This window comes from Microtus ochrogaster, unplaced genomic scaffold, assembly GCF_000317375.1.
Source record: "Microtus ochrogaster isolate Prairie Vole_2 unplaced genomic scaffold, MicOch1.0 UNK24, whole genome shotgun sequence".
NCBI lineage: Eukaryota > Metazoa > Chordata > Mammalia > Rodentia > Cricetidae > Microtus > Microtus ochrogaster.
Window position 1 is genome coordinate 1,173,455 of NW_004949122.1, and position 20,868 is coordinate 1,194,322.

The following is a 20,868-nucleotide window of genomic DNA, read 5'->3' on the forward strand; positions in this document are numbered from 1 at the left end:
GTGTGCACGTGGTGTATGTGGTGAGTGTTGTGTGCATGATGTGCATGTGTGTGGTGTGTGCACGTGGTCTGTGGTGTGTGCATGTGCATGTGGCGCCCAGAGGTTGACGTCATGTATCTTTTTCAGCTGTTCTTCACCTTATGTGTTGAAGCAGGGATTCTCAATTGAACCCAGAGTTCTTTGGCTCACCTGTCTAGCCAGCTTGCTGCAGGGATAACCCATCTCCGCCTCCTGAGTGCTGGGATCACAGGTTGGTATGACCACCTGGTATATATGTAGGGGCTGGGCACCAGAATGCCAATCATCACATGTGTACAGCAAGGGCTTTACTCACCATGTCATCTCCCCAGACTCCTAGGTACCTTTTTTGTAATGACAATACTTAGGATTTGCCAGACACACAAGGACACAGCCGTGTGGTTTCTCCTGTAAGTTCAATCTTCAGAAACAGAGCGAAGAGAGTAGCTAATGGCAGAGGGTGAGGGAAGTGGGGAGATGTCAGGCAAAGGTACAGACTTGTGGCCACAGGTGAGTTCTGGAGACCCAGTCTCCAGCAGGGGGAGGCCAATCCACAGGCTACTGGACGGCACTTCACACTGTCCACTTCCCTCCTTCTCTCCAAAGCCTGGGAACTGGTGCATCAATCTTGGACTCTCCCCATCCCCTGCCCAGCCTCATGAGATCCCATGACACTGGAAACCATCATTGCCCAGCCAAACCTAACTGAGATTTCATGTTCTCCCCTAATCCCAAGAAGACCCTTGGGGTATTTGTCTTGGCCAATCCCACTGTGAGATTTAATGATTTTTGGGTGCATCAGCCACAGGAATACCCTACTCCTTAACCCAAAGTCAAAGCCAGTCTCGGTTCAGAACCAGGAAGCAAGCAGTTTGAGCTCTGACTGAGGCTTTCCCAGTTCAAGGCCAGGAAATGACGTGGAGCCCCTGAAGTATGAGACTGATAATAATCATAATATTGCAAGTATAACAATTCATTATTATTAACGTTATATGGACATCTTACCACCTGCACTCAAAGTACCTTACTGCACTGTGTTAACCTCATGTCTTCCAGTTGGCCATGAGAAGCAGAAGAAGTGAGACAGCTGGAGGGATACCATTCTACTCATGTGATTAGAAACCAAACCAGGTGTGAGATACTGAGATGGCTTTTTTATGAGCTGTGTTCCAAAAAACATTAGAAAAGAATTTCCATCCATTTGTATGCAAAATTCAAGATTGCTCTTCGGGCTGATGAGGGAGGGGGACTTGATCAGGGGAGGGGGAGGGAAATGGGAGGTGGTGGCGGGGAGGAGGCAGAAATCCTTAATAAATAAATAAATTAAAAAAAAATAAAGCCAGAACCTTAGCTCCCGGAAAAAAAAAAAAAAGAAAAGAGTCTGGAGTGCAGAAATTATAGCCACTCAAAGGGCCAATGTGTACACTTATACAATGAACGGTATGCCATCACTACCAGAAAAACCAAGGCTGATGATCAGACCAAGTCAGCCTTCATAGTCACGGACTCAGGATAGTGTCCTGACAGACGGACAAACATATGAGAACCCTAAGATCCAGCGATTTTAGCTTCTGGTCAAGCTGGAGAAACAGAGACCAGATACACCATCTCGTTCAAATGACAGACAAGTACAGAAAATAACAACGTAAAATAATGGCTTCTAGGCAATGGCGGTCTCAGAGAGACATGGGACAAATGGCGTGTGCTCCACAGGCGAAGCCGTGAGCATCAGAGGAACCTGGTGCACCCCTGAGTGGAGGAGATGGAGCTGAGAGCCTAGGAGATAAACAACTGGAGTCAACAAGACAAAGTTCCAGAGAAGAGGACCAGAGAGAAAACTGCAGCATCTACGAGGTCTCTCTCAAGTCTCAAGCTCTCAAGCTGAGTGCTGAGCAGACAGTGTGTAGAGGAACTAGCTGGGGCAGAGGAATGACCTCCCCCTACAGCAGAGGAAGCCATGTTTAGTGCCCAGACAGGGCTGGTGACAGCCCCTGTTCCCACCAGTCACCTAGAATGTTCATCATTTGAAGGACACTGGGGGACCTCAGAAGTGGGCTGCAATTCACTGAGTGTTGCCTAGGACCCAACTAATGACTCTTCAGAATATTATAGGAATATAAAACTATGCAGTGCCCAATAACAACAAGTTCCTGGTACCTGATACCCAATAAAAAATATCACCAGGTGAGGCTGGGGAGATGGCTCAGAGGTTAAGACCACCGGCTGCTCCTCCAGAGGTTCAATTCCCAGCACCCCAAACAGCTCACAACCTCTAGATCTAGGGAATTTCATGCCATCTTCTGGCCCTTTCTGGGCACTGGGAACACCTGTGGTGCACAGCCATACATGCAGGCAAAACACCCATACACATAAGGAATAATCACCAGGCATGCAAAGAAGCCTGAAAATGGGAACGTAAAAAGGAAAAAAGAAAAAAAAATCATCTGGAACCAAACACAAATCAATACACTAGAATTAGCAGATAGATAATATGAGATTGTTATAACTACATTCCGTATGCCCAAAAGTTAAATAGAGACAAGAAATATGTTTTTAAAAACAGAAATCAAAATTCCAGAGGTGAAAACTACAATGTCAGAGATGATGACACATCACAGAATTAACAGCAGTGAACTTGAGAACAGTGATAAACACTATCTAAGAGGAGACAGTGTGGGGGAGGAGGAAATAAAAATGATCAGAATACCAGTGATCTGGGGGCTGATGTCAAGTGGTCTTTCATACATGTTCTCAAAGGCTGAAGGAGAGACAGAGGTGGTGGCGGGAGAGAAAAAGAAAAAAAGAAAAGAGTTCACTGAAAGCACTCCAAGAAGCATCACTGCCAGGCTATACAGAGTCAGGGTTAGCAGAAGGCTGAGGGGTGAGGGTGAGGGCAGAAGGGTGGGGGTCCTTTGTGCACCAAAAGTTGGAAGATAAGGGGGCAGCAGAGTGCTCCCCTAAAGTGGTAGCAGCAAGAAGACAATGGATTGCTTAGCATGCACTGGGCCCTGGGCCTTGGTGCAATTCTCAGCCCTATGGTTAAAAAACAAAACACAAAACAAAAAACAAACAAACAAAAACCCCAAAACAGGCCTTGGGCAAATGTCTATAAAGTTCTGAAAGTAAAAAACTTAGTTAATACACTAAGCATTAACTTAAAATTCTATATGCAGGGACAGCATCTCTAAAAGGCAAGACAAAGGCTAATTTTATTTATTTAGACACATACAAAAGCAAACCAGGTGTCGCTAGCAGATCATCACTACAAAAACCGTTTCTGGATTCTTCAAGGACGAGGGAAATGATGCTGGGTGGAAAAGCAGAGTGACACAGAGAAAGGTGGGCGTGGACAGGACACGGGCAAATACCACGACCTTTGTCATTTAAGTCCCTCTGAAGACAGATTGTCAGAACAAAAGTAACTACAAGCCTAAGAGGACGAGAGAAAAACCCTTGCTGCTCTGAAATGATGCAACAGCCACTTGGAAACTGTTTTTACTAAAAAGCTTGGATCCTCACTGGTCCCATGAGGCCACTAAAGCAGGAGAAAACCCTTCATCCCACATCTTTCTCTTTGGTCTTAAACTCAGGGTCAGAGCTGGGTGTCCCAGTGCCCCCCCCCCCTTTAATCCCAGCACTCAGGGGGCAGAAGCAGGCTGGTTTCTATTGCACAGTGAGACAGTGAGACCCTGTCTCAAATAAACGACTTAGGTCCAGGCTTCTGCTTAACTCTGCACACAGGCATGTTAGTCACCTAAGGGAAATATGTGTAAAACTGTGATACCCGGTTTACCTCCTTCCTCTTCAAGCGGGAAAGTATGCAGATAAAAACATCTTCCTGTCAGACCTTACTATCTGAGACACCTCCCCGCCCCCAACAAAATGAAACACAAGGTACCAGGGAATGGCTACTCATTGCTTTTACTGCCATCCCCTGGATATCAGCAGCAGCGGCTCCTCACGGACAGAATGCCCACCTTGAGTGTATTGTCCCATCTTGGTGTCTTCTGTCCCTGTCTGTCCCACTCCATCCCCCCTCCTCCCTCCCCTGCTCCCCGCACAGAAGTAAATGTCTTAAGGGGACTGGCTTGACCCCTCAAGCAAGGACGTCAGCTACCTAGCTGAACCGGAACTGGCCAGTTTAACCAAGACGGCTTACTTAGGCAAACCTTTTACCCACGTCACTCTTCTGTCTACTTAGACCTAAACCTTGAGTCAGTTCCCAGAAGATGGACAACCTGAAAATACTTAATGGAGTTTGTTTCCCAGCCGGTTCATCAAAATCCTTCTCTGTCTTTTTACCCTTATTCCCTGCTTTCTTTGGAGTAGGTGATGTTGGGACCTTCAGGGCTGGGCCTCTGGCCTAGGACTCCAGCTTTGAGGACATGCTGAGGAAGTAGCCTCTTTGAAATAGTATCCGCCCCAGATTCTACTATTTCAGGAAAAAAAATATTTCAAAAATGAAAGTGAGATAAAGACAGACAAATGCCAAGACAATTCACTGCTGGCAGATCTACTGTACGGGAGAACTGAGGGGCAAAAGGAGAGGCGGCTACAGAGTCACTCACTCTGTCTTGTCATCAGCACAGCTGCTTTGAGGGTCACCACGCCTGGGTTTGATAAGCTTGATTCTGCCTCTGACTGGCTGTGTGACCTTATACTTGTTACTACCCTCTCTGGGGTTTAGCTTCCTCATACATACGATTTATATGACCAAAGTCTTAAGAACACTACTACTTGCTGGGCAGTGGTGGCGCACGCCTTTAATCCCAGCACTCCAGTAGTGAGGCAGAGTTCGGGACCAGTCTAGTCTACAAGAGCTAGTTACAGGATAGGCTCCAAAGCTATAGAGAAACCTGTCTCAAAATACCAAAACGAATTCTATACTTTTACTACTTAAGATTTAGAAAGTGAGGTCCTGGGTTAAAGGCAAAGGGGAAGTCTTTACACTATTTATTCTAACTTTTTATGAATCTAAAAGTATGACAAAATAAAAGACAATTAAAAGGAAAAATAATAGTTATTGTATATACATGTCTCTGAGATACCCAACATAATCAGGAAATGGTATATTATGATTAAACAAATATGTTGGTGAATGTTTTATTTTAAGATTTAATTTTTAAGTACGTGTTCATATGTGTGCGAGGGGTATCAGAACCCCTGCAGCTGGAGTTACAAGTGGTCATAAGTCACCCAATGTGGGTGCTGGGAGCCAAACTTGGGTAGGCTCTTAACAGCTGAATATCTCTCCTGCCCCTAGTGAGGTTTCCCTAAGAAACTGGAATATTACTGTACATCTATTCAAGCCTCATGGAGGAACAGGACTGAGCTGCGTCAGAAGCTGCTGTAAGCTTTTCTTATTACAGGTTCCCACTGCTGTGTGCACATCTAAGATGCATGTTGTACATATATATACAGGTGTGTGTACATACATGGCCAATACAAAAGGTCTCTGTGGAAATGCCTCAGTTTCCCTGGGCTTGCTGTTAGGACTGATGGTCAAGAAGGTCACCTTCAGGGGTTCTGGTATCCTCCCGAGAACTCGACACCTCACTATAGGCTAGCCAACCCCAGCCAGCCTACCCAAGTCCCAATTCTTTCTGCCTCACAGGGTGGCATCAAACACTCATAGCAATCTCAGAAAGGTATGGTGCCATCCATGCAGGCCAAGTAAAGACTCCTGGATGTCACACACATAGCACTGGCAGGTCCCCATACACAGCACACACAGCAACCCTTAGCTTCCCAGGAAAGTCACACTGAGCTAAGTCAGCTGCTCTGAGTCTCAGCCCATCTCCAGCAAGACATTACAGACCAACTGTGTCCATGCATCTCAGAAGCTGCAGAACTGGTCCACCATGATCACAAGCATGCTGCAGAGAAGGGAGATGAGCAAGCTCCATTCCCATACCCCCACCCCATCTCTTTAAAAGGTTTCTGCTAATGCAATCTGGCAGCGTATCTAACAGGATGTCTTGATTTGGCCAGTCATGAGTTTGATAAAGTACTGAGCATGCTCATCCTTTTCTTGCCAAGGCTGGAGGTGTGGATGTTAAAAGCCTCAGGAAGAGAAGAAAGATGAGGGGCAACATGGCGGACAGAATGCTGCGGGGCATGGCTGTGCTCCCTGAGTGGTCAGAGACTTGTAATAACCTATAGTTCCCAAGACCAGGTCAAAGCGTTGGCACGACAATGGAACCAAGCTTGCTCAGGACTGCGGAAGAGGCCTGCAGATGACGGATGCTGGCAGGCATCTCCCCAGAAGTCCATGCCCTTCTCAGAGGAACTCTTGGGCTGGCAAGCTAGGATGTTCTCAGTCTCCATGAGAACAGGGGCTGGTTCCTGTGCTGCCTTTGTGGGTCCCCGCTCCTCTTTCTGTCCTCCGCAGATGCCCACACAGCTTCTCACCTTACTTCTGGCTCGGGAGAAGATGGACAGAAGTCGGCCCCCCCTCAAGCTGGTTGGAAAGGGAAAATTGATAGATCTCTCATTCATCCTTCTGCTCATGAGACATATGTACTGACCCCTGCATAGCAGCAGGTCTCCTGCTGAAGTACCATGAGGTCTGCTAAACCTCAGGCCCCCGGGCCTGTGTGAACACGAGCCATCTGGAACACTGGAAGGACCACAGTGCCTCCAACATTTGTGGAACACAGACGGTTGCTGCTCAGGCACCAGCCTAGATGAAGAAACAGGGAATGGGGGCAATGTTCAGATTCTCGCCCCCACACTGCATGCTCTAGATCTCTAAGGAGCCAGTCTTAAAAGCAGCCCCATAATGTTGGAAGCCACAGAGGACTCTGGAGCTGATGGTTCAGAATCCATGTTTCTCCTGGCCAGCAGTAAGGTCAGAAGCTGTATGAGGATCTACAGAGGACAGGAAGAGAAGCTGGGACCCAGAGAGGTAGCACCGGAAGCAGCCCCCATTACCATGGAGACTGAGAGCATCCTGGTTTGCCAGCTGGCACCATGCTACCTTTCACACATCCAAGAGATGTGAAGCCAGAGAAGAGGGGTCACCTGTCTAATAGGACTCAGCACCAGGGCCACAGCCAGGCACGGTCTCTTCCAGTGTACTACTGAAAGGTTGCCCTCAGAAGCTGTTCTTACTCCTTCTCCTTGCCGCTGATATGAACCCACAAGGTCCCCCAATGTGCCACCACTCCAGGAAGGCTCCATACAAGAGGAAGTGCCAAGGGTCAACAGAGAGCTTAGAGGACAACAAAGCATGGCGGCCTGGCTCCTGGGAGGGCCACCAATCAGGGCAGCCTCAGAATACAAGGGCATGGCAAGAAGGGCCTGCAGGACATTCTAGCCCTGCATGTGACAGAGGTTTATTTGGGACCACATGAAGAACATAAGCAGATCATGCCTCAGGGCTTCATAATGGGGCCTGGGCAGCTGCTTAACCTAGGGCAGGTCACGGATCCCTCCTGAGAACTCCACTTCTTCTCTGATAAAGGGACCCCCCCCACCTTCTCTCCTCTGTGTAAGATATCTGCTGCTGTGTGCCATCACAAGGTCACAAACAAGGTGTCTGCTAGGCTGTACTTATTTTCTGAAGTTAGAATCCTCCTCCAAGCTTATAAAGTAGAAGACAAGACTTTGGATCTTCATGGTTGTGGACTGAACTGAAGCCTCGTTCTCTTGCTGGTTGGTGGCTGCACTTTCTTCTTAGAGGCCAGCCACAGCTCCCAGCCACAAAGTCCCTCTCTACACACACTTACACACAGTGAGGCAGCTTATTTGAGGCCTGGAGGAATAGTTTTCTAATAAAACAGTTGAGGGGGCTGGGGAGATGGCTCAGTGGGCAAAGGGCTTGCCACACTAGCATGAGGACATCCTCAACACCCCTGTGAAAAGCAAGGGCTATTTTTTTATTTTATTTTAGGCAGCACCTGCCTATAAATTTTAGCACAGGAGGTAGAGGCAGGAGAATTACCAGGGCTCATTGAACAGTGAATCTAGCCCATCAATGACTCCAGGTTCATTGAGAGACCCTGTCTCAAAATATATGGTGGAGAGAAGTGGAGAAAGACACCTGGTGTGGTCCCCTGGGGGACATGGAGTAGGAAAATAAGGGATGCTTATCATCAAAGCACACTGCATACATGTATGACATTTTTAAAGAATAAATTTTAATTAATCAATGAAAAATAATCAATGGACAAACTATCCTGTTACCTTTCCCAGTAATACGACTCAATTTCACGAGTGACCTCTTGCTACCTCTGCCGTACTGTATGGGCTAGCAGCACATCACCAAGTTCATCTGCGCTCAGGGGAAGGATATTTGAGAAATGGGACTCGGGGGACTGCCTTTCCCTTCCCCCTCCTACGGCTGTGAACTGGGCTGACTCCCCCCCCCCAAGACCCCCGCCACGGGGTCTCCTAGCCTTCAGACATTCCTCCCAGTCTGCTGGGATAAAGGCAGAAGGCAGGGCTGCTCTGCAGTGCCTATTGGTCCACACCTCTGCCCAGTTCGCCCACACCACAGCTGGGGCCCCCAAACAGCAGACACCAGTGATGCCAGCTCCAACAGCCCTTCTGTTCCCAGAGCTGCACAAGAGCTGAGTTTTCTGGCCCCACATGTGGGGCTCTGCCATTTTCTGATGTGGGTAGAAAAGACCAGGACTGGAGGCTGGCCATGTGCCTTCCTAGTGAGGCCTCCTACTCCATGTGACCTGGGCGGTGGCCTGCAGTACTATGGTGGGCTGTGGGGAAGCGGGAGGAAACCCGATGAATCAGAATCAAGAACACACAGACCCTAGGGGTGCATGTAGGATGTGCTAAGAACTTAAAAATAATTTGGGAGTGTTTTTTCCCGGAAATGAAGCCCTTCCTGGGGAGAGTTCTCTACAGAAGGAGCAGAAGTCAGCCGAGAGCTCAGTCCCAAGGTGTGACTTTATTACAGGGACCAGTTAAGTGTCATCTTCAGGGTCACAGCAGCAGCAAAAATCCTTGGGGGAGGAAGAGGTGGAACTCGGCGCCCCTCCCTTCAGCTCCCCACGGGAAGCGCTGGGATACTGGGACTTGCTGATGGAGGTCTTCTAGCAAGCACCACTCAGAATCTTCCTTTTCTTGACTGCCCCACAGGGCTACAGTCCTCTTCTTGGCCTTCACAGTCACAATGTCCTGTGCCCAAGAACCAGCAGCAGTCTGACAGAACCACCAGCCTTTGACTGGACTTGGTCAGAACCCTGGGATGGATAGTACCACTACCATGAGCAGTCAAGCATCCTGGCTCTGGAAGCCCCAGGGAAGCCAGAGTCCTTTAAGTCCTAGGGTGTTGTGCTGGCCTGTGCTGGAGGCAGTAAGCACACCTTCCCTGGCTCCTTGGTCTCTGTCTTCCCCTCTGGTTACACCTGTGGCTCCCTCCTGGCCTGCTCACCATACTCATGAGAGAGAGGGGTGAGGTTCCAAAGGAACATTGCTCTGCCCTGTGTCCCACTCCCTGCTCATCACAAGGTCAGGGGGCAATGTTTCTCTCCCTCTCTTAGAGTTAGCCAGAATTTTATCTGCCCATCCCTCAGGACTTGGCTCTGGTGCACAGGTCACAGTTACAGCAATCTATTCCTGAACTGGGACTGGGTCTCTAGCTCCCACCCTTGCCTGTTCTAGAAATGGGGACACAGAGACCCCGAAGAGGCTGAACAAGTCAAAGTTGCGCCTCTGTCTTCTGCTGAGCTCCAACACAGAGATGAGTCGTCCCCACCCTGACCTCAGAGATGATAGATCCGGTACTGTTCAAGGGGTTGTCAATGCAGATGAAGCAATCGGCTACATCCATGCTGCCAAAGCTATACCAGGTGGTGTTCCATTGCAGTGGAAGACTGCCAAGACAGGAAGGGCAGGGAGCAAAGGTCATGGGTCATGAAGGTTGAAAACCAGTCCCCAGCTGATCCCAACAGGCCACTCTTTCCCAGTTCGGGGGTGGGTTCAAGAGTGGTGTTTCTCTACCTCCGCCCAGGCTCCTGGCTCTCAACCCTGGCTTTTGGAGCAGTCAGTTTAAGATTAGGTTTTGGTCTCCAAGGCAGGGATGAGCACTTTCTCTTCAGCTGTGTGATGCTCTCAAATCTCCTCATCTTTAAGGGGAGACAGCAGCAGAGGAGGAAGTGGGGGGCGAGTAAGGGAGGACTGGCAGGAGGCTGCTCAGAGGCAATACCTGCTGCTCACTGCACGCTGCATCTGCCTGAGCAGCTGGCAGAGGGAAGTCTGGAAGGCCTAGCACAACCTAGAGCACCCCTGCCCCCAAGGTCAGAGTAGCCAGGAGTCCCAGCCTACTGTGGAGGCAAGGCAGACAGGGGAGTTCAAAGTGGTTATTTCTGGGACATCTGAGGGCAGTGTGAGACAAGGCTGTGAGTCCTCCCCTAGTTCTCTCATTGTCCCAAGGCTTTTCTTTGAAGATCAAACTGAGAGAATACACCCGCTCAACTAGGCAGGCCAGACAAGGCAGAGGACTGAACTTAGACCCCCGGAAGTCCACTCTATGCTCTGAATGTCCTCTGTCGGACCTGGACCAAGTTCAGTCACTTGGACCTTCAAATTAGGATCATGAGCATGGGCCTCCTCTGTCCAAGCCTCCATGGGTCCCACTCTCTACAAGACAGGCTCAGATATCGGCGTGGGAAGGCAAGGGTGGCCCGTTAGGTCTGGCCCTGACATCAATAGGCTTAAGCCTACACCTGCTACTCTCCCACGCCTGCAGGCCACCAGGTTGCCCGCAGCCCTGAACCATGCCCCGTTCTCCAAAAGCCCCAAGCTTTCTACTGTCATGGCAGAGTAAAGCCCTTTGACCCCTGCATCTCCATGCCTGCAGGTGCTTTCCCGCTCGTCCTAAAACCTCTGAGAACTTCCAATGGCTCTCTTAAGCAGACCAGGGCCACAGCCTTGCTTCTGTATACAGTGCTTCCTATTTATAATGGCTGGAGCGTCTTCCCACTTACCTCAGGCCAAGTGCCGCTCTGAACACTCCACAGGCCCCAAGCCACATCACACACAGCTTCTGCTCCTGTTCGTCGGGGAAGATGAAGTGCTCGTCCCATGAGGGGCTTTGGTGGCCCTTGAAGGGATAGGCTGGTGAGTTGGTGCCACTTCCTGCCACCGAGGAGGGATGAGCAGGGGCAAACATGAAGCCAGAGGCCCAGGTCTCCTCCTTGCCGAGTAGAGGCTGCCTCTGGGCTTTACTGGGTCCACAGATGCCTCCTCCTCACAAAGCCTCCTTTTCTTCCATTATCAAATGGAAGAGCCACCATGCCATGCTGAGGCTGTGGGCTGCAGCGTACCTGCAGAAATGCTCCGTGCACCTATGCGCCTTCCCTAACAGCTGCACAGTGAGGAGGGGAGGGGAAGCTTCCTTCACGATTTTACTGACAAAGCCAGCTGGCACTTGGGCTTTAACCGCGTGCCGTGTACTCACACATTTGATCTTTGTGAAATTCCAGCAAGGTCATGAACTAAGGAAAAGGAGCATGCGTGGTCCTACTGCAACCCAAACACCATCCAGACAGTGAGGGCAGAAGCCCAGGACTCGGGTGGTCTGACATAGTGATGGCTGGAGCAGGAGCTTAGGCAGGGTCACCAACACTGCCTTGGTTCTGGCTCTTTCCTTATCTGAGCCCTGGGTGCCTGAGAGCTGTCACCTTCCTGGCTACCTTCATCTTAGGTCATCAATATGTGGAAGAAATGCCTTCTAGTGACAGGAAGAAGAGGATGGACCAAACAAACCAGGAGAGAGGAGCCAGAGCAGAGCTGGACACCCCTGATCCTAACCAGCACCGCCCCTCTGCAGCCCCTCATGCCAGCACCATGCTCATCTCCAGGCTGAAGTGACATTGTATTCCTGGCATCGTGCTTGGTGCCAGCACAGATTACAGAAGGAAGAGTCTGAGCTCCACTGGCTCAAGAAGCCACCCTACCCAGGAGTCTTAGGAGCCAGAGTGGAGCTGGGGACAAATAACATCTGAGTCTCCAGGACACTGTAGACCCAGGCACGCAGTCCACACAGCAGGTGGTTTAAGAAGCTGACACTTTGTTTGAATGGGTTCATCCCTTGTTGGTAACTGGTTCCCAGCTAGACCCTGGGCAGGAAGTCCCCAGTAAAAGTAGGCTGACGGCTGATTCTCTACTGGTCCCCTTCAAGGTATCCCAAGTAAGCAATTTGTGGGGAGACACAGTGCCTGCCACAACACAATGCCTGAGTCACCAGCCTCCTTCATAGGGACCCTGCCTCCTTCCTAAAGGCCTGTCCTTCCTGTGCTGGGCTCCGACACCTTTCACGGCCTGCTCTACACAGGGATGTGCCGGTTCCTCTTCAGCAATGTGTTTGGCACAGGTGTTCTGAGTCATTTATGGCAGACCTCATGCTCCTAAGTCCTCAGTGTTCTTTTGTCCCTGTTCTTGGCCCTAGGCCTGACTTTGACAATGACCTGGTCTAAATGCTTGGGTGGGGTGTATGAGAGTGTGTGAGTGAGTGTGTGTGTGTGTGTGTGGTGTGTATGTAGGTCAGAGGCCAACCTGTCATTCCTCAGACATAACCCCTCCCTTTTTTTGAGACAGAGTCTCTTTAGCTTGGGATTCAGCTAGTAGACTATGTTGGCTAGCTAGTGAGCCACAGGGATATACCTGCCTCTGCTTTCCCAGTGCTGAGATTAAAAGTATTTATTGCCACAACTAACTTTTTAAACTTTTTTTTTACTGTTGTTTGTGTTTTGTTAATTTTTTTTTCCCCAGGTGCTGGGTTAAAGGCATGTGCCACCACCACCTGACCACACCCTGCATTTAATATGGGTTTTGGGGAACCAAAAAAGTTCTTCATGCTTGCAAGGCACTCCCTTGATTAAGCTACCTCTCCAGCCCCAGCTCCAAATTCTAAATTTGCTACACGAATAGAAGGCAGAAGCCAAGCCGCTGCCTCATGAACCACAAAATGATTATCACTGCATGTTTGTCATGGGTGACCGGAAAAGTACAAAGTGCTCCTGGGGATCCTGGGGCACCAGACCTGAGGTACCTGGAGCCACCTGAGGTTAGCAGGGAAGGACACCGACAACCAGCCTCCCTATCTATTTCTTGAAGAACACTTTAGTTTTGGTTGTGAACCTAGCCTTTCATGGCTGAGCCATCTCCTCAGCCCTCCTAGAGACCACTTTAAAGAAGCAATTCTGCCCTCAGGGCTACACCATCATCTGTATCCTTCAGGAACCAGGTCTGTCCCCTGGGTGTGTCACTCCCTGGAGACAGCGCCAGGCCAAGGCACATAGCCCCAGTTACCTAGGCTCCCACTGGTCTTGTTACCAAGAACACAAGATAAATATGTTTTTATACTAAAAATAAACTACTTTATTAAGGTGATAAAAAAATACTCATGGCACCAAAAATTTTACTTTTTGAAATGATCTCTCTTAGTTTCAAGCAAAAGTCATAGAAATAAGAAAGAAAATTTGACTTTTGAAGCTTTGGCATATAATATAGACCTCCTCAGAAGTCCTGAGAAGTGAACCGACATACATCCTTTCCCTGGTTCTAGAAACAAAGACTGCCTGCCATTCCCAGTCCCCTTGGGACTTCAAGTCCCCAGGCCCTGCCTGGAGTCCCGTTTCCCAGCAGCCTGTATTTCTGGCTGGAACAAAAGAGCTGCCCATCTCAGGGCGTGTCTGGTACTTCTCCTTGGCAACCTCCACCAAGAGTTCCTCCATCTTCCCTTCTGCACAGTGAGACACAATAAAGGATCACAGACATACACACACACACACACACACACACACACACACACACACACACACACACACACGCCCAGTATAGTAGTCCAACCCCATTCATGGCTTTTACTGTTCTACCTAACCTTTCATTTGGCTCCATGGTTCTGCCCAACAATTTCATTGTTTATATTAAGACCAGGCAGCCCTGTATGTCCAGCAACAGTGAAAGACACTGAATGGGGTTGGGTGGCAAGGGCAGGCTGGATGCAACATACACCTCTCTTGGGTCTGCCAAGGACTGTCTGCAGTATCAGGGCAACATGGACTGACTTTAGGTGTGCAATTGTAGAAGAAAAGGACAGGAAATTATTTTGTTACATTTTAAAAGGATTTATAACTATGTAAGGACTATAGATAATGACAACGTTATTATTCAAAAGCTGGTCATCACTACAGGGCACAGCCAGCACACTTTATTTTCTCTCTACTGGCAAATCCTTTTGTATCTATCTTTGGCACTATTGACGCCATTTTTCTCTTGTGCTGCCTATAGTCTTCAAGTCTCTAGTCCGGATGTGGTTTGTCCCTCGGGTAGTAGTGGGTCTTTTAAGAGGTGGAACCAGGGATTTAGCTCAGATGACAGAGTGCTTAGTCTAGCAGGCACGAGGCCCTGCACTCAATCCCTGGCACTCAGGAGGTGGAGTTTGGAGGGCTCAAGGTGATCCTCAGCAACACGGGGAGTTCAAAGCCAGTGAGGACTATATAAGACCGTTGGCCACCATCTTATCCCCCTACCCCCATTCCCACTCAGTCGTCCACACAAATAAAAAGACAGGAAACATTTTAGGAGGTTGCTGTTGCACTGGAGCTTGACTGGGAAAGGACTGGAAGCCATCTACCGTGCTGTGGTAATGTGACCTCACGCTCTCATAGCCACTCCCAACACTGCGATGTCATCTGTTATGACAGCCTCACTAGAACCGAGCCACTTGCCAGCACCCTGTCCCTGACTCTTCGGTGTCAGCTAAAGGCACCCACTTTCCTTACAAAGCTAGCCTGACTTGGGTGTTTCAGTGCAGTACCACAAAGCACACTGGTACACTTTTCTCAGTGTCTATGTGAGTCTCTCCTACACACTTCTTGAAACAAACAGAAATCAAGGGTTCTAAGTCTGCACCCAACATCCAAGGTTCTCTCTCGTGTATTATCATTCAAGGGAGGGGGTAGGGAGAGAGAAAATTAAGAGAAAAAAAGAAAGTAAGGTGAGCAACTGAGGCACAGAAGAGCTCGGTGGTTTAGTCCAGGTCCCCAAGAGACCTGCTCTGGTCTGACATGCCCTTCCTGACCCTGCTAAGATGGGCGCTCCCCCAGGTTTCTTCAGAGATATAAAAGGAGCTGGAAATCCTTGAGAATCTCAGGGGACTGTGCATGACCATGGCACAATGATGAAATTCCCTGAAGAAAAAAAAAAAAACCCGACAAGTGTCCCTGGTAAGAAGTTCTGGCACGAGAAGATGGCAAGTGCCAGGATGAAGGGAAGCTGCCTTGACTCCTTCACTGTTAACCTGCCGACAGGCCATCATCAAATCTCACACATCAGGGATGTCGTCATCTTCAAATCAAGATACTTGGTGAGCACACACAGCCCACAGATGGGGCGGCGAGGGCGGGGGATGACTAAGACGTAGTCCTCTAGAAGTGCTCTGGCCTCCCAGAATTTGGGTACCCCAAAGGGTTAATGAGCATCCTAAAATCCTTAGCTAACTGAAACAACAGAAGAGGGTCATGGGATTGTACATGACCAACTGTTTTTTTTTTTTAAGTACTTGTTTAAAAAAAAAAAATCCAAGTTGTGCCCATTTGTGGCAAGGCAGGCCTGGGAACTGAAAGAAGGAGAAAGCTTCTGAAAGGGCAGCAGCAGGCACATCACCAAGCTAGTGAAGGGCAGTTGTGTGCTGGTGGGCAGGGAGGCTGCAGGGAACAGGGCTGAGCCTGTGGAGGAAGTGGGGGGTCAGTCTCTACTGGGCGCCAGCAAGCCAGATCCCTTAGGGTCGCTCTTGACATCCCGTGCCTCCACCTATGCTTTCTGGCGAGCAGGCTAGAGGAAGGGGAGCAAGGGAGCTTCTCTGAAATCTCTTCCTGTCCTTGCACTCAGGCCTACGAATGCACAGGCTGGCCTACTGACCTCAGCCTGGGACAGCAGACAGCTTGCCTCATGCACGTCCACTCTTTCTTCCCCCTTTCCTCACCACACACACCAAGATGTGTCTGGCGAGGCTCAGATGCCCTTGAAGGCTCTGATAACTTGGGAGGAAGACAGAAACCCTTCAGGTCCACTTCCCCTTCAGACATTTGTGCCTGTCTGTCTTTTCTGGATGCTATCAAGGGTCGCGGACCAGCCTGGTGTGTGTCACCCTCCTGTGTTCCCCGCCATTGTCATCCATGTTAGGATTAGTCAGGAAGACCCGGACAGCTTCCTGAGCACAAACAGGACTGGATGGCCTCCCTGATGCAAAGAAATACCTTGCCCTAGGTCCCCTAGCGTCCACTGAGGCCCCTACCCCGGGCAGGGCTGGCACTGCCAGCCAGACTATAGTCCATAGGTCATGTAATAACATTGACTCTGCTGTCACGCTCTCTTCAAGGCTGGAGGTGTGTTCCAGAGACGGGGCACTCAAAGCTTTCCCATTTGAGCCAGTTCCTTGGTACCTCTGAAGGCATCATGCCTACCTGCGATTATCTGCCCCAGGGTATCTTTTTCCTTACCCTGCTCCAAGGCTGACCCTCCTCTTTGGAGTTCAGATATCTCTGCCCACCAGTCTAGAGCATACCACCATATTGCCAGGAGTAGAGATCAGGAGATGTCTGTATTTCCCTTCCCCCATCACCAGCAGACCCAGCTCAGATAGGCAAGCTTATGCTTCAGAGTTCAGCGGGTTCAAGTGCCCCGGTATAGAAGGCAAGGGGCCTGCAAGATCACAGAAGGGAGACCTAGGGTAGGGTTTGGATCAGACCTCAGGAGCCTCCCTCCACAGCACAGGCTGCAAAGGATGTTAGCATGCAAAAGCATGCATAGGTAAGGCAACACCGCTGGGCTTGGGGATACACATAACCTCTGCAACTCACAGACACCAAAGGCTCTGTAAAGCTGAGGTAAACAACTCACTAATGACACAGTTAAGCGGAAGCAACTATTCAGGAGCTTGGGCTGTCTGCCAGAAAGGATCAAGGTGGCTAGCAATTAATCTCACTGATGGACCATGTTCCAAGGGTCCATGAACTCTACCCCCAGCTAACTAGTCCAGCATTCCTTCTATGTCACCCAAACTATCCATGAGCCCCTATATCCTTTCTAAGAGGTTCCGGATGTGGCTTCCCCCATTGAAGGTCATCTTATTTCCCAGTGACAGGCTAGTGAAAATGTGGATTCCTGCTCCTAAAGTGCTCACAATTCACGACGGGTCTCCAGGCAAACCCTCCCTATTCCCTGGTGCTTCCTTTCCACAGAAGCATTGGGGCAAAGGCAGACTCTCACTTTTGTGACTCCTGACCTGCACAGGGGGAGGGGAGGGATTGGCAGAACTCTCAGCAGGGGTTTCCCCCATCAGCAGTGTTTCTAAGGAAACGGTTTTCATTCAAATCCACCACATATGATTCTTTACGGAACTGTGTTCAGACTTGGAATAAACAAAATTCTTCGAGCATAGTGCAGGCACTGAGGAAAACATGAGGCATACGGGTTCCTTCAAGCCAGCCATTTTTCAGAGACAGAAACTGAGTGTCTGAGAGGCCTCAAATTAGGCAAAAGACAATATAGTTGAGACTTCTACCTCAAGGATGCTGTACACCTGCAGGTTCCCTCCTAGGGCTGTGGTACATCCAAACCCTTTCTACACAGCAGGGACGGAGGTGTCCTCTGTGACACTGGGATCTACGAAGGACTGGAAATCAGAGCCGGCTGACTACCTAGCTGGGCTGGTCTGGATCTGAAATATCCCAAACCCAGTTCTCCAGGACAGGCAACCACGTCTCCCATTCTGATCCCAACCCTCCATGTCAGGTACTGAGAGCATCAACAGACAGAAGGTGGCCATGTGACCCCCACAGCCCACGCACACACGTCATAGCTGCAATGTGCCTGAGCCCACCAGGTCCTCCCACAGCCTTCCTTCTCTTGGACTCTAAACCAGCTAACAGGACTGGCTTACAGAGCCAGAGCCGGAGATCCCGCCCCCTGGGGATCCTCTTCTCCTCCAGCAGAAATGCTCAGAGCCTAGCTTGTCTCTGTAACCCCCTGGTGATGGTGATGAGGCTCCTGGACCGAGGTTCATGGAGCCACACCTTCCTACAGGTATCAGAGGGGTCGCTGCTCTTCCATCTGGGCTTCCCACCTTGGACCAACCTGGGTTTCAGATACTTGGGGTGGGGAGGCTCCTGGACAGCAAAGAAACCCTCAGTCTCCCCCTCCTTTGGCTCTGGCTGGCTGTCACGGTGACCTCCCCTCCCCCAAGAAGGGCGGTGAGCTGGGAGATGGGGGTGGGAGAATCCACCGGCTTCAATGATGCTCTCTGGAGGGGGCAGGGAAGCCAGGCAGGGCGTGTCGCTTAGGCCTTTCTCTGCCCAGTGCCAAGCTCCTTGATATGAGAGGCTTCTGTACCATCCCCCAAGTCACCTGCTATGGAGAGAATCTTCACTCTCATGGTCTACACCCCTGAGCCCCAAAGAGGCTAATGAATTAGCGAAGGACAGTGGGTCTAGAACCTTCTCAGTCAGATGTAAGCCAGGGAAGCTAAGCACTCTGTTCCCCCACCACCTGCACCCACTCTTTTCGAAAAGGGACAGGTGTCGTGTCCCCCATTCCCGAGCGGCCATCTGCTTCGGGGCTGGACTTGTCCTTCCGTCTGGTTCCGGGTAGGGTCCAAAGGGAACCCCTCGGGCGCAACCTTATTGGGGTGGGGGCAACTAGCCCCTAGCCCCACTTCGTTCTCCCAAAAGAGGCTCCTGTCCCCTTGCCCACACCCTCCCTGGCACCCAGACACCTGCACCGTGCTCCGCAGCCGGTGCCGCAGTGCGAGCTAGTCAGCGAGCCCGCGAGCCCGGCGCTTAGAGCCACTGTGCTAGCCGACGCCCTCGGTCCTCCAGGACGCACCTGCACGGGGGACCCCTAGCCAGATCCCACCCTCACCCTCATCCCCTGACCCTGGAGCCACCTCCATCCTTTACCCCGGGTCCTCCCCAGCCCGGCCCCACCCGAGCCGGCCCCATTTCCCCATCTGCATCCCTTTCCTCCTCCGCCCGGGCGTGGAAGGGCCTTGGTGAGCCGGGGCTGGGAGGGTCCCCAGTGGGGTGACTGAATGGGCGGCATGGGGAAAGCACTCGGCTCCGAGCCGAGAGAATAAACCGAGTACTCACCGCTCTGCTCCCCCAGGAACACCAACTTGAATTTTCGCAGCGGGTTCCCAAAATCTCCCCCTGCGGACATGGTGCTGGCAGCTGGGGCCCGGAGAGGAGGAGGAGGAGGAGGAAGCGGCGAAGGAGCAGGGAGGGGAGAGTAGGAGGGCGAGGGGAGGCGGCGAGCGGTGCGGGAGCCGGAGGGGGAAGGGTTGGCTGCGCGCGCCCCTGACTCCCCAGCTGCGGCCCGGCCCCGGCCTGCGGCTGCGTGTCCGACGGCGGCGACGGCGGAAAGGGAGGAGGCAGGGTGTGCGGCGCAGCCGAGGGCGGCGCTGGCTGCACGGGCGACAGTCGCGTTGTGGACGCCCGAGGCTCGGCGCGGGCAGCTAGGCACGGGTGGAGCGGGGCGCAGGGACCGAGCTGGGCGGAGGAGCGCTCTCCCCAGCAGCGCCACGCGCCCCCTCCCGCCCGCCTGCTCCGCCTGCGCCTGCGCTCTGATGCATCCCCGGCATCTGATGTCATGCGAGGCCCGTGGGCTTGCGGGGCTTGGGGGGCGTGCGCCAACCCCCCCTCCCCAACCGCCGCAGCCCGCCTGGGAGAACCACCTCGCCTTGTGCTTACGAGAGGCGCCCCCGACCCCACCCTACCCCCGCATCGGAGTGGCTTGCTTGGCCAGGCTACTTCTGTTTCCCCCACCCACCTAGAAAAAAAAAGATATGACATGGTCAGGGGGACATTTGCTTCTGGTCTTTGACACCTGGATGCGGGTCCCTTCCTCCGTCTCAGGCACAGATACGGAGAGTAGTTAGTGGTCGGACAGGCGGGAAGGAAAGGGCCAGTGCATGGTATAGTGGCTAGTAGGAAGAGGTGAGAATACCTGGTGCAGACTGGGGTGGGGCTCCTCTGTCGCCCCTGGTCACCTCTAGCTTGCCCTTCCATCTAGGCCCAGACTCTTCATGGGGAGGGGTCTATGGTGTCCCCAGCAGGTCTGGCCCGTGGGAGAGAAGACGCCCTCACAGAACGTGCCTGAGGCAAACCCACTGGTTTGAATCCTAATCTACTCCATGGAAGAGAAGGCTTGGTGGAAGCCAGCTCCACTAACACCAGGACAGTGCCCAGCCTTTCTCGACCCTGAGACCACCAGTCCAAACTGCACTCTTTTGCCTTGTTATTTATGTTTATTTGTATAATGAGCTCCAAGAGGACACAAGGGCAACCCCCTATTCAATCTCTGCTTTCTGGACACATATAACAGGGTGAGAGCAAAGGGTAGACACTAGGGCTAGACTCACTCACAGGACAGCCCAGTCTAAAACATCCAGTTAATAGAGGCCTTACGAAGCCCCCTCTTTCTCTCTTGCCGCCTGCTCATCTTGACCTCTGGCCTTCAGGGAATGCTTATTTGGAATTTGTGGTGTATGCTACACAGAGCCAGGAGCGAATGTGCCCCATGCCTACAGTAAATTTGTGAATTTTCCCAGGGAGTATTCACTGCAGTCTCCCACTGCTTGTTAAGCCTTCACAGTAAACGCCATGGAAGCGGCAGCTGAGACTCCATCTGGAATCTGAAGGACCTCACTCAGAGCTTAGGGTAGAGTCGCTGAAGCTCAAACTAATGTCTAGAACCCCAGTGATTGTAACTGTTGTATTCTCATAGTTTTCTTTAGTTTACAGAGCCTGGGGTTGGAGATCATGCCCCTGGGATATAAGCATGCTGTGTTTGGCACCAGACAGGATAACTCTCCCAGGTTCCACC

The 20,868-nt window shown here is 51.2% G+C and overlaps 1 protein-coding gene across 1 annotated transcript in view; it reads right to left on the minus strand.

Moving 5' to 3' along the window:
• Rab6b (RAB6B, member RAS oncogene family) overlaps positions 1 to 19,575 on the minus strand; it is a 61,542-nt gene extending 41,967 nt beyond the window's left edge. The window contains exon 1 of the mRNA XM_005367780.2: positions 19,134 to 19,575. Coding sequence (XP_005367837.1) covers positions 19,134 to 19,203 — 70 coding nt within the window. The 5' untranslated portion in view covers positions 19,204 to 19,575. The remainder of the gene's footprint in view (positions 1 to 19,133) is intronic.
• Between the last annotated feature and the right edge of the window lie 1,293 nt (positions 19,576 to 20,868).